Raw genomic sequence first — 14,432 nt, 5'->3', positions numbered from 1 at the left:
AAATAAAAGGTGATTATGAAGATATTAGGAGTATAGTAGTATAGATATTTAAGGCACGAAAATACCTTAAAGGTGATAATCCAAGACACTCACTTCAATCATGAGGAGACTGAGGCCCCCAAAAGGTAGAGACTTGTACATGGTAAATCAGGCTGCAGCATTTATAGCTAGGCCCTCATGTGTCATTATAGCCAACCAGGTCATTCATATTCATAACTCAGGAACATATCCTTATGCCTGCTTTTCCATTCATACAAAATAGTCATGATTTTATTTCTATAATTTACATTTCCAAAGGCATATTTGATAAAGGTAAAAGAAAGGAAGAGGTAGATATTCACAAGTGCTAACCTACAGGATGATATACCTTTATTGAACAAAAACTGAAAGGTGTGGGAAATAAAGGATTCCACTGTTCTGAAGCACTGACTATAAAAAAATTTGATTGATTGACTGCTGTCCTTTGTAACTGAAGAAGGTTAAAACAACAAGTGAATGATGACATTTGTACATTATGCTGACTAAAGTGAGAGGAATGCTGTCTGGGGATGTCCTTCTCCACTGCCTCTTCCATAACTGTCTTATACCAGTGGCCCAATAATACAGAAAACAAGACTTTTGGTGTGGGCTTGGATACAGCAGACTTTTAGATGTAGGTCTTTACTATGTCTTCAAGGCACCTTAGCATTACAGTGACAGCAGGCTGAATGGCAGTATGGTATTTTTATGGCAACAAACTTATGATAGCACAGTAAAGCTAACTGGACTCGATCATCTCTGCTACTCAGCTCTGACTTTCAATAGATCGCAGCAAGGGAGCTGCTCAAAACCCTGACCCAGAAGCAGCTCATCTATGAATGATTTAGCTTCAAGTGCCCCATCACATGTGCTGGATGCCTGAAAAGAGTCAAAAAGAGCAACATACTACCAGACTGACTTTTTTTTAGGTTTTTGCAAGGCAAATGGGGTTAAGTGGCTTGCCCAAGGCCACAACAGCTAGTTAATTATTAAGTGTCTGAGGCCACTTTTGAACTCAGGTACCCCTGATTCCAGGGCCGGTGCTCTATCCACTGCACCACCCAGATGCCCTCAGACTTTCTTTCAACAAGGTGCTTCCCACACATATGTCAAAATAATTTAGATTCCTTTAAAAATAGCAACACAGAAAACTTCATTTAATGACATTCTAGTTATTAATATCAAGCAAAACATGAAAGAACACAGATGCATGCTCGTCAAAGGTTTTTGCTGGTTTCTTGGAAAATGTCTGGTTACAGAGTTCACATGAAAAGAGATTACCTAGAATCATCCAGATGGTCCTCTTAATGAAAAACATTATTGTTTTTGTTGTTTTATTGTATTATTGTTCAATGCATCAAATCTCATGGAAGAAATACAAAAAAAAGTCAAAACCATGATCAGGCAAGAGAGTTTGGCTTCATTATTCAAACAGGCAAAACTGAGTAGGAGGAATTCCTATTGGTCACACTATACTCTGAAATAGAAGGATGAACCACAGGGTGGGCCACAAGAGATGGAGGAAGAGATGGGGCTGGTTGGCCTGTGGAAAACTGAGCAGGGCTTTTAGAGACCCCAAGATTCCCTGTGAAAAAATAGCTCAGCATTTAAAAACTAAAAGTCTTGCATCAGTTCTGTTTGGCTACAAATCATGAAATGTCAGACTTCAAAGAATTAAAGGAGAGGATCACCCAAAAGCCACCAGAGAAGAACATGAAAGGTTTGACCAGGATGTCACAATCAATGAATAAGCATTAAATGCCTATCATGGACCTGTCAACTAAATATTAACCAAGTACGCAACTCAGGTTATTTAATGGAAGCTATTAGCAGGAAATAAGACTGGAAAAGAAGATGAGTGCCTTGTGGCAAGAGTGAGGGATAAGTGATGGACAGACTGAGAACTTCATTAGTATCCACACAGTGTTGAGAGAATTAGAGCAAGACCATGCTTAGGTTGTGATCTGCATCATCTGACTAGATGCCTTGATAAAATAACAAACAACTGAAACTTCTAAGTATCATTATGTCCTCCAGATGTAATGCTTACTAAAAGGCTCACATACACACACGTTGACTCCCCAAACTAAACTGGATGCTCTTTGAAAGTAGGGACTATGGGCTTACATTAGTTGAGCATAAGCTCACTGGAATACATACTCCAAGGAATAATACATGGAATTCAATCCATCAGTGCTTTACAGGCAGATTTTTGAAGAAATATCCTTTATCAAACTTCTTTTGATAGCTACCAAGTCATAATTTCTATGCTTATCTATACTTCATTTTACTCCCTCATCTCTAAGCACCAATTCTACAACCAACTAGCCAAACCTAGTTGACATCTGCAACAGAGGACTGGTTCCCATTTAGTTCTTGAGAACTCCCATGATGCAAGTGATTCTCACACATTAAAAAATGAATGACAATAAGGTGGAGCAGTGGAAAGAGTATGGGGGCTTGAAGTCAGAAAAATCTGAGTACAAATCCAACATCAGACACTTTGCTAGCTGTGTGATCCTGGGTGAATTACTCAAACTCTGTCTACTTCAGTTTCCTCAACTGTAAAATGGAGATCATAATAACACCTCCCTCCCAGAGCTGTTGAGAGAATGAACAATGATCATATTTGTAAAGTACCTAGTAAAAAGTAGGCACTACATAAACTTGTTTCCTTCCCTTCTCTCTGATAAGTGTTTTAAGCTAGAAATTACTGCTCACTTGTTTCCCAGCGTTTTTTCTCTATGACAACAAACACGTGAATGTCTCAAACATTAGAGTTTTGCTCCATCAGTTATCACAAATGCCATGAGTATGTCAACAATGATTTTGGGATTTAGGCAAGAAGGGAATTTTCAGAGTCATCTGTCACTTGCATGTGCATCCTTAGTGCTTAGCACAGTGCTACCTTAAGTACTCAATAAACGTTTCTTCCTTGATTCACATAAGATATAGCACATTCAGAATCTGTGTTCTGAAACATGCTTGGTCAGGCCTAGAACTAGGAAACTTGAGTATTTCAGGCCTGCTTCCACTGCTATTTCTAAGGGAAGTGATAACATCTCCTCATGAATAACATGAGTGCCTACTAGTAAACAGTGCTTAAACTGCACATTCTGAGAGCAAGTCCTGTTTTTTAAATCCTTTCAGAAGCTTTTACCCACAATGCTCAGCTGTTGAAGACCCTGTTTTGGCCACAATATAAAAATATATCGTTAGGGCAGCTAAGTGACACAGCGGATAGAGCACCAGTCCTGGAGTCAGGAGGACCCAAGTCCAAATCCAGCCTTAGGTACTTAATAATTACCTAGCTGTATTGTGTGACCTGGGGCAAGCCACTTAACACCACTGCCTTGCAACCCCCCCCCCCATATACATACATACATACATATATATATATATATATATATGTATATGTATATGTATATGTATATATCATCAGAAAGACAGTTACACATAAAGCATCATGAAGAGAAGGATTTCCCCCATAACTGGTATAAACTAACAAAACATGTGATTATAACCTTTTCATCCTTTTGTTTCCTCCATTTCTACCTTAATTGGATTCTTATCGAAAAGAGCTGAGGTACATTTTCCTTTCCTTCATAAAACAATTTTAATTGCTTTGAGCTGGAGTACTGAAAAGGTAAGCTCATAACAGGGGATTAAAGTCAATGTGAAGTGAAGCAAGGGAAAAAGAAGTAGTAAGAGGAAACCCCAAGTAACATGGTATGGTGGAAAGAGGGCTGGCCTTGGGGTCAGGGCCAGCACGGACATCTATTGATTCTGTCACCCAGAGAAAATCACTTTAAATCCCTGCCTTGGGCAGCTCTATCAAATTAGAAATCAGGGGCTTATAAGCTGGGATCTGTGAACTTCAAAACAACTGGGAACTGCAATTCAGTATAAATGATTAATCCTATGTGCTTCCTTTTATGCACTTCAGAAGATAATTGTGAGAATGGGTCCATGACACAAAGCCATATACCAGCTTTGGCAAAGGGACCACACTACAAAAAAAAAGCAGAAAAGCTCCTACTGTGTGCTGAGCAGGTTGATTGAGTATCAGAAGGGGTTGCCTCACCAAGAAATAGCTCCCTATACCACAACAATCATGCAAAAAGCATGAGAAAAACGAAAAGGCTTTTTCTGCCTCCCTGGAGCCACTATTCCTAACGGCTCCTGGACCACCCTGGAAAGCAAGATGTCTCCTGCTGATGGATTTTTCTCCTGTTTACTAATCCTTGTTTCCTCTATGTCTTTACCACTTCCTCTGCAAAAAGTTCTGTTAAACTTCTGACATAGTGGTTCCTCTTTTGATTCAAATGACATTGCTCTAAACATACCAATGACTTCCTCTTAGACAAATACGATGGCCCTTTTCTAGTCCTCAGCCTTCTGTAAACATGCATTACATTCAAAACTGTAGATGAGAGCCATCATATAGTTTTCTCTTTCAGAGGAACCTGGAATATGGGTATGATCTGTCATTAAGTAATAAACTCTAATTTGAATCTTCCATGTGCCTTACTAAAACAAATTATTAAAAATATTTTAATGAAAGCACCATTAAAATGAACAATCTGAAAAAGATGGGAATTTAGTGCAAAGATTTATTTATGAAGCAAAATTCCAAACTCATATTGCTGTCTGGGCTTCTACAATATGACTTTGGCAGGCTGGAGTGGCTGATGTTATCAAAAGAAATTCTAAACTAGGCTCAATTTTTCAGATCATTTCAACCAGCTCCCTACTCAGTGACATGAACCAATCTAGAGCTGATATCTCAGCAGTCGACATTTTAATGATGGCACTTAAGGGGTATAACAGGAGGAAAGATGGAAATTAGAAGTAATTCAATTAAATCAAAATGAAGCAAATGAAATTTTAGTAATAGTTAATATATTAACAAATTAATTGCATATTAATGATGGCCATGATTTCAAAAATTTTAAACTTGAATCTCAGAAGGACAAGTGATATTATATATATATATATATATATATATATATATATATATATATATGCTACTGAAAATGAAATAATCTTTTAGAATATCTCTGGTAAATATTATCTCAAAGGATACACAAAAGATCTTTTATACAATAATGGAAACTAGACAGGTGTGAGTTCTTGCTACTGTGCATAAACCTCTGTGCCTGGAGTCAGGAAACTCACCTTTCTTAATTCCAATCTGGCCTCAGAAACTTCCTAGTTGTGTGACCCTGAGCAGGTCACTTCACCCTGTCTGTCTCAGATCCTCATTTGTCAAATGAACTACAGAAGGATATGGTAAACCAGTCTAGTATCTTTGCCAAGAAAAAAACCCATGTGTGGTCACAGAGAGTTGGACATGACTGAACACCTCAACAGAAAGAGTTGAAAGTAGTCTTCATGTCTAATTTTCCATATGAAAAATTGAACCACAGGAACTCAGAGAATACGAATAACTCCTTTATACAGCACTTTAAAGTTTGCTAGAAACAGTCTCTCAATTGATCCTCATAACAGCCTTTTAAGGGAGGTGCTCCATTTTACAGATGAGAAAACTGAAGCAGAAAGAAGCAAAGTGACTTTCCCAGGGTCATGGAGCTAGTGAAATTTCTAACACAGAATTCATTCTCATATCTTCTTCTTTCTACCATACCAGAAAGTTTCCTAAGTAGATACTTAATAATTTATTAACCAGTTAGAGGTAAAGTAAGAATCAGAACTCAATTCTTCTACTTTGCCAGTCCCATACTTTTCCCACTACAATCATGTTGCCCCCTGAAGAACCTTGAATAAGACAAATTCTGGATCTGAACTATTCCTTTCCAAATACCTGGCATTTTAACCTTCTATGGCTTGGTTTAAAAAAGAAAAAACAATGGATATCTAGCATTAACTACTTAGGGTCCAGTGAAAATGACAGGTCACCTGGCATTGCTGAGATAATATTCATTTGTTGATTCAACTTTCAATATTGCATAGTAAACAGCATTTTCCTTAAACAAAAATTAAAAACATTTGCTAGCAGCTAACAGTTACAGAATAGATTATTAGTTGGTGAATGAGACAGCATTAATGTTTAGTGAAGCTAATGTTTTTTGAAAATTATTCAAATGAAAAAAATATGACATGTGTCTATATATATATATATAGGTATATGTATATTTATACAGAATGATGCTTCTGAGAACAAGATGAAAATAAATGTTAAATTCAGTAATTTAAATTTCCAATGTAAAAGCTGTTATTTAATAGTATATTGGAATTGTTCTATTTCAGACATGAGAAGACTTGTATATGTTAGAGACAGCACTGAAAGTTCATTTTTTTACTAAAAGAATTTTAATTGGGAAGATGGTTAGGTAAATGGACATAACTAAAACCAAATTTTCATTAATACAGAGCAGTAGGAACTATGTAAACAAAGTTATAGTTTTCTAAATGAGGGAAAATGGATGTGTTCATAAGCAAAACCTTAGAGCAAAGTCACAGTTCAGAATATTAGACAGAAAATTTCAATACCACAAAACATATTCTAAAAAAAGCAGAATAAAAGAAAGAGAAAACTAAAAGAAAAAATCAATATGGAACAACACACAACAGGGTAAATTTTTTTTAATAGGCAAACCAAAAGCATGTGTGCAGTTTCTAAAAGCCAAAGCAACAAATCTAGAAGACAACTGAGGAAGATAATCATGGTTATCCTGGTTTCCCAGAATACCACATTTCACAAAATTACACAAGGAAATTGTTCAAAAGTTATCAGAGAAATAAGTGAAAATTCATGAGACTTACTAGACACTATCTGGGAAAAACTCACTTAACTCACCCAGAAAAGTAGTAAAAAGGCACAAAATCCACTTTCAGTATTCAGAAAGGGGAGATTTCTATTGTAAGCAAAACCAAGGCTACTCATCAATAACGAGACATGAAAGAAAATGTTGGAATGCAAACATATTAAAGGGAAGGAATGCACAGGATTTCTGGGTCAGATAATCAATAAGATTGGAATTTTTCTCTGATCCTTATGACGTTTAGAAGCTCTTCAGAATGAGAATTATGTACAAGGGTCTAAGGCAATTAACTTAGCTTCATAGTGTAGGCCATCAAGAACCTTTTCTAAACTTCTCCAAGATTTCCCCCATTGCATTCAACTCTATAGCAATCTCTCTATAGCTACTTATGCCTTCTTTGCTGACTACTATAAATAGAGCCAAGCCTGTTCCTTTCTTTAACAAGGATCACAAGATCCTACCACAGTTGTTATATGTCATGTTTCTCCTCCCATTCTCAAAAAACTCCTTCAAGAGCTCAGCATCAATAACTTTATCTTTTCTTAACTCTCTGTAATCACATTTCTAAACTTAGAGGTCTTCAGTTGTAATTTTTCACATAAAGAAACTGAAGCACAGGAATTTTGATCGTCATCATCATCACCACCATCATAATTCATTTACATGACATTTTAAAATTTGCTAAGTATTCTAGATATATTACGTCATCCCATGCTCACAATAACCCTGTAAGGTATGTACTATTATTAACTCAACTGAAACTGTTCTCTCTAAAGTTATCAATGAGCTCTAATTGCCAAATCTAATGACTTTTTTCAGTCATCAAGTCAAAAAATGATCAGCATATCTTTATATAAAAAAGAGAAGGAAGAACTATAAAGAGAAATGTCTTTGAAAATAATAAAATGGGAGGAGGGGGTATAGTTCAGATTTCAGTAAACTCTACTGAGGGTCTTAGAGACAACTAAAACAGCAGCAGTCACTTGGGAAAGATATGGTAAGAAGTAAAAAAAAAAACTGGTCAAAAAAAGAGATTCTCAGGGACTCTTCATTAGTACTGGGTCTGAATGACTACTCTGCAACCCATACACAGTTCTAAGTTGCAGTTCCAGGGCAGAAAAAAGCAGTTCTGACTGATCATAAGGGAGCAGAGGCCCTGATTTCAGGACCAAGGCACAGAAGAGTACTAACACTTTTGACTGCAAGAGAGCAGGGGTCTTTCCTGGGTAAAGACCACATACACATCTTAAAGAGCAATGGCAACACCTTTCCTCATATCACATTACTTCAGAAGCACCAAAAACTTGCAGATCCCCAGAACTAGCTCTGAAAACAGCAGCACTAAAAATCCTGAAATGGGACTGGGACTTTCTGAGCAGAGCCCATCATTAACAAAAAGTTTAAATCAAGATATGTTCCAGGAAAATGGGTGAACAACAGAAAAAAATTTGATCATAAAAAGCTACCATGGTGTCAGGGATGACCAAGAGAAACTCAGAGGACAACAATGTGAAAACAGCTATAAAAACTCTCCAAGAAAAATGTTCATTGGACCAAAGTCCAACAAAAATTCCTGGAAAGGTTTGAGAAAGAGTGAAAAGAGGAAGATGGGGAAAGAAATAATAGAGATGAAAGAAAATTATGAAAAGATAATTAAGGGGTGGCTAGGTGGCGTAGTGGATGAAGCATCGGCCCTGGAGTCAGGAGTACCTGGGTTCAAATCCAGTCTCAGACACTTAATAATTACCTAGCTGTTTGGCCTTGGGCAAGCCACTTAACCCCATTTGCCTTACAAAAAAGAGGCACGGAAAATACTCAAGAAAATAGCACACAAAAATTCCCCAGAATTAGCGTAACTGTAAAAGGAGCAAAAAAAAATCAGTGAAAAAAGAACTCCTTACAAAGCAGAATAGCCCAAAAAGAAAAAAGACACAAAATTTCACTGAAGAAAACAATTCCTTAAAAAAAAACCCAACAAAATTGGGCAAGTGGAAGATAATGATTCCATGAGATTTCAAGAAGCAAAAGAAATTTAAAAGACTGAAAAAACAGAAGAAAATGTGATATATGTCACTGATAAAACAACTAACAAAGAAAACAGATCAAGGAGCGGTAATTTAAGAACCATTGAACTTGAAAGTTCAGATTAACAAAAAAGAGCCTACACATCAAAAAAAAATTATCGAGGAAAACTGCCCTGGTATCTTAGACATGGGATAAAATAGCAGTTGAAAGAACCTACCAATCAATATTTTGGAAGAGATCCAAAAATTAAAATTTCCAAAAATATTATAGCTAAATTCCAGACCTCACAAGTCAAGGAGAAAATACTGGAAGCAATCAGAAAGAAACAATTCAAATACTTTGGAGCAACAATTAGCATCACAAGATATAGCCACTTCCACATTCAAGGAGTGAAGAGCTTGTATATGATATTCTGGAAGGCAAAGGAACTAGTAATATAACCAAAAGCAACCTACCAATCAAGCTGAATATAATCCTTCAAGAGAAAAAATGAACATTTAATGAAATATAGGACTTTCAAGCACTCTTGTTGAAAAGAATAGATCTTAAATTCAAACACAAGACTTAAGAGATGTATGAAAAGGTAAAAAAGAAAGCATAATCATAAGAGATTCCATAGAGTTTAACTATTTATATTGCCCTCCCCCAAATATAAGGAGGTTATTTTACTCTCTCTCTCTCTCACACACACACACATACACACAGAGAAAACTTCTATAAACACAAATATAAAATAAATATCACAGCAATAAAAGAAAATCTAAATAATTAGAGAAAAATTCAATGCTTATAGTTGGGCCATATAAACACATTAAAAATGTTATTATCATTTCCCAGAATTGAATTTACTGCTTTAAGATTTCTATTTATTATAAGTATTGATGATATGATTATTATTAAACCAATACAACTAAAATACTTCAGCTTTCATAACTAGACTGAAGTTGTAAAATCTATGGAAAAGTAAGAAGAGAATTAAAGAGAAAATGACATCATTTTTTTTGATAAAACATCTAAATTAGATGCATACCAATGGAATGTGATATATTGCCACATGAGACTTAAAAAGAAAAAAAAACAACATTTTCTTGGCTTTCCTTTGAAAATAACCCACCATGGGACTAAGCCCTGTAGCCAGGCTTCATAATGGGACAATTTAAAGGGAAACTTGCCAGCTGACAAAAGTCACATTGCTTACCCTTGCTTGCACTTTCAACATGCTCCAATTCATCTGGGAATTTAAGGATGTCCCGGTATTTTTCCTCACAAATTTCAGCAAGAAAATGTAAAAGCGTGGTTTTTTGATCTGATGATTTAGTATCTCTGATCTGGAAGAAAATGGGAAGCAAAATCATTTAGGTAATATCACCTCAAAGTCTGGGGTTATCTCTTAAAAACTTGGTTTGCCCATTATTTCAGTTCAACTTATTGCTCATTTAAAACGAAGTTGGGCAGAGTAATTTTCCAATGAGGACTATCAAGTATTTCACATTCCATTACTAAAATAAACACAGAAGAAAAAGACAAACATTGTATGCTAAAATTAATCATATTTATATATGTTCAAAATATTTTTATATTATATGTAGACATACATATATGTGTATATCTGTACATATATTTATATTCCTTTAAAACATTTTCTTTAACTTCCTTTTATTTTACAATAATTCTAATATTCTACTTAAACCTTAAAATTCTGTATTATGTAACTAAGTGGCTCAAATCCATTTTTATACTTTTAGATAGTGTTAAAGTTATACTGGTCCTTTAATATTAATTGAATATCATAGGTAAAGAAAAATAAAAGCAAGAATGTCCCCTCTGCCTACAAAGGATCAACATCTTTCTACCTGAGTACTTCAAGGGATAGCACCATCACTTTAATGAGGGATAAGTAGCCAATTTCCATGGTAGTTTAGACAGCTTTTTACCCTTCAGAAGTTTTTTCCTTAAGTAATTGAAATCATGCCCCTAACTCTGCATAAAATGTATTTGACTTGAAGGTACTCTTATAAAGCCTATTCCCCAAAGAAAATAAAGAAAAAAGCAAAAGGCCCATATGTCATCCACATACAATTATGTATGTGTGTGTGTGGAGGTAGGAGGGAGAAGGAGGAGATGAGAGAGAGAGAGAGAGAGAGAGAGAGAGAGAGAGAGAATGAGAATGAAAGAGGGAGAAAGATACCCCTTACTGTGGAATGGCTAATCAAGTGAAGTTTATAAATGTAAATGATCATGCCACATAAGTAATGATGAAATATAGTTTCTGGGGAAACTAGGAAAACTTGTATGAAATAAAGTAGAGGGAAGTGAGCAGGATCAGGAGACTCATTTAAGCAATAAGAACAATACTACAAAGTGAAACAAGTTTGCAAGACAGAAGAACTCTGAGGGAGGTGATAAGCAGCTGTCAATCCACAGGCCCAGTGACTAAGGGAGTGGCAGGGCACCACCTTCTCCAGAGAGAAAGGAGATGGACTTGGGGTACTGAATGAGACACATTTTTGGACACAAATCAAGCAGTAATTTGTTTTGTTTGAGCATACTTTTTTTGCTCCAAGAGCTTTGTTTTCTTTTCTTTTCCAGTCAGAGGAGGGAGGGGGGAGGGGGAGGGGGAGAGGGAGGGGGGGAGGGGGAGGGGGAGAGGGAGAGGGGGAGGGGGGAGGGGAGGGGGGAGAGGGAGAGGGGGAGGGGAGGGGGGAGGGGGGGAGGGGAGGGGGGAGAGGGAGAGGGGGGAGGGGAGGGGGGAGGGGGGGAGGGGAGGGGGGAGGGGAGGGGGAGGGGAGGGGGAGGGGGAGAGAAAGAAAATAAGTGTTAAGTGAAAGACTCAATTTTGAAAAAGTTTTTCCTTACAAGAGCCCCCAATCTGCTTCTCTGCATCTCTACTGCCTGTGCTTCATTATTGCCTCTTCTGGCCAAGCAGGATGACCATATGAGAGCCTTTCAAATGTTTTGAAGAGACAGAACATGTTCTTCCCAAACCTCTTAAGTCTCCAGGCAACACATCTGCAATACTAATTTACCTTGACTACAGCATCCAAATTATAATGAATGTTTTACTCCATTTATCCATAATATAATAATTACCAAAAAAAATGCCACAAGGTAATCAAGGGTGAATTGTAAAAACTTTAATGTCAAGCACACACACAAGCTGTCTTTCGTCTAAATATCTGGTATTTTCTTTGATATGACATTCATATACTAGACACAATTGCAAATGAAATCAAGAATTTAGCAAAGATGCAGAATATATGGCATCAAAGACCTAGTTTTCTCATTCTACTGGATGTTCTGCCAGGTGGACATTTTAATTCTATCATCAAGAAATCAAAGGCTTGTCCACTGATGTTCATAAACAGATTGACCTAATATGGGAAAAATTAAGTGAATATCTGACATAAACAGGCTTCAAGAAGTTATTCAAAGGAGCTGGGTCCTCTCTATGAAAGAAAATTCCATCCCTACTGCTTTGATGACTAAAGCAAAAAGACAGCTCAATTAATGAATCAAGCTGATACCAATGACTTTCTTTTTACCAGGTTCCCCTAAATTTTTTAGAGTTCTGACTTATTTATAAAATTTCAAATCTTCCCCCTAAGACTAGGAAAAGAAAAAGTTTTTCTTAGTGACAAAAATAAAAAAAGTTAGCTATGACAAAGATGTGATAGCTCAATTGGCAACCTTATTTTCATATTCATATTTAAAAAAAATACCTCATGTAGTTCTGTTCCTTAATCCTAATGCCTCATACCAAAAATGGCTCATCTGTAAACACATCTAACACAAATGTATATGTACAATATTATCCTGTTTTTCACTGAGGGGAGGGGGGTTGCAAGGAAATTTTGTACCTTATAATTATACATAGACATATGGATAAATGTTGAATGATACTTTTAAAAAAAATTTTATCTTCACAATTACCATTTCTGGGTGCTTTCTCTTTCAAAAACCAATTCTTTAATATTCAATGTGTTATCATGCCGATCCACTAAACACTTGAAGTGTCATGAGGGTGAAACAATAAAATGCAAGGACAAGCTATGACAACAGAAAAGAACCAAGTCCCTAGGGGCAGTGTGACTTCAGTCAGATTTGCTGCCTTTATAGGAAGCAGCAGGAAGTGCATTTAGAGAGAGTCGCCTCAGAAATGTATTGTGTTTTTGCCTGGCATTACTGCAGTCTGTACCATGCCCAATGCTAGATTAAGCAGTGGAAATAAATATAATAATAAAAAAGGCATTTTACTTTTTCTTCTAAAAAATTACTTTAAAATTTTACTAGAACTGCCAGTTGCTGTCTGAAAGTAAAACATAACATCCTGCTGGAGAAAAACATTATTAACTATCCATTGGGTAGGCAAACTTGGCTCTGTATTTCTATTTTTAAGGAAAAAAAAACTCTCCTCTAGGAAGCCTATGGTGCTCTAGAATGTGTATTGTTCCCATAATGCCATGTGAGATGGACAACCCACAGATAGACCATCAGTACAGAAGTATTGGATGACTGCTGAGCATAGACAATGAGCCGAGTCCAGAAATGAACAGGGCAGGAAGGCAGAGTAAATTGGATTTAGGAATCTAGGAAAGACTTTTAATAAGCCCAAGTTTCTCCCTGAAATAGGAGGCCCATATTTTCACTTTCAATACATGCGATGTTATATGGTTGTGAGTCACAGAATACAGCTTTCACCAAATAAAGCTGAAGCTCAGCCAAAAGGCCCATGATGAGCCCCATGGTAGATGAGAGGAGGCAGCAGGAAATCTGGGAAAGGAGTGCATGGCTCAAGTAGGGTAAAGGATAGCATTGGAGCAGTGCAAGCCTGGCAACTAAAGGAGGCCAGCTAGTCACATATAAAAAACAAAGGGTTAATGGATGCCCCACTGGTATCCAAGAAATGTGAAGAGATAGAGAGGAAGATCCTCTGAATGTTGGAAGACAAGCTGTAGAAATATTATGGGAAGAGATGGACAAAAGTTGTAGACAAGCATAGAGATATGGATGGTTGACAACCTGCAAAATTCACAGGGGCAGCCATATTGGTGCAACCATAGATCTGTCAAAGCATATGAATAACACCACATTAATACTGGGATTTATGGCTCATAAAAAGCTTTCCTCATAATTATGTAGCTCAAGTACCATTATTCCTCTCCTCTACTGTTCTTTTCACTATACCACATTGCCATAATTCATCAAGAGAAGTGATATTTTTCAAAGCAAAATTAAAGTCCAAATCAATTTTAGATTAATAGTTCAAAAGCTTCTAGCTTGGAAGGGACCTCACAGACTTTCTGGTAAGGTGACATCATCTCATTAATGACTAATCTTTTATGTCTGAACACTCAATCAATCAAATAGAAAACAAGCATTTATGGTTTGTTGGCTACCAGGCACTGTGCTAAGCTTTGAGGATACAAATTAAAAATGGTCCCTGCCCTGACCTCAAGGGCTTGACTTGCATTCAAGTCATGTCAACAGGCTGGCTCACAGAGCATACATGAAGTTGTGGGGAGGCACAAGAAGATTAGAAAGGGAGGTAGGGGTAGGATGGAAAGGACTTTAAAAGACAAGCAGAGGATTTCACATTTGATCCTG

The 14,432-nt window shown here is 36.7% G+C and overlaps 1 protein-coding gene across 4 annotated transcripts in view; it reads right to left on the bottom strand.

Moving 5' to 3' along the window:
- Positions 1–14,432, bottom strand: part of DIAPH2 (diaphanous related formin 2) — an 857,560-nt gene that overhangs the window by 424,112 nt on the left and 419,016 nt on the right. For all 4 annotated transcript variants that reach the window (XM_074205516.1, XM_074205517.1, XM_074205518.1 and 1 more), the window contains one exon: positions 10,027–10,156. In XM_074205516.1, coding sequence (XP_074061617.1) covers positions 10,027–10,156 — 130 coding nt within the window. The remainder of the gene's footprint in view (positions 1–10,026; positions 10,157–14,432) is intronic.

Source organism: Macrotis lagotis, chromosome X (assembly GCF_037893015.1).
Source record: "Macrotis lagotis isolate mMagLag1 chromosome X, bilby.v1.9.chrom.fasta, whole genome shotgun sequence".
NCBI classification, from domain to species: domain Eukaryota; kingdom Metazoa; phylum Chordata; class Mammalia; order Peramelemorphia; family Peramelidae; genus Macrotis; species Macrotis lagotis.
The sequence above is the reverse complement of the archived record's forward strand: the minus strand, read 5'-3'. Positions and strand labels throughout refer to the sequence as shown.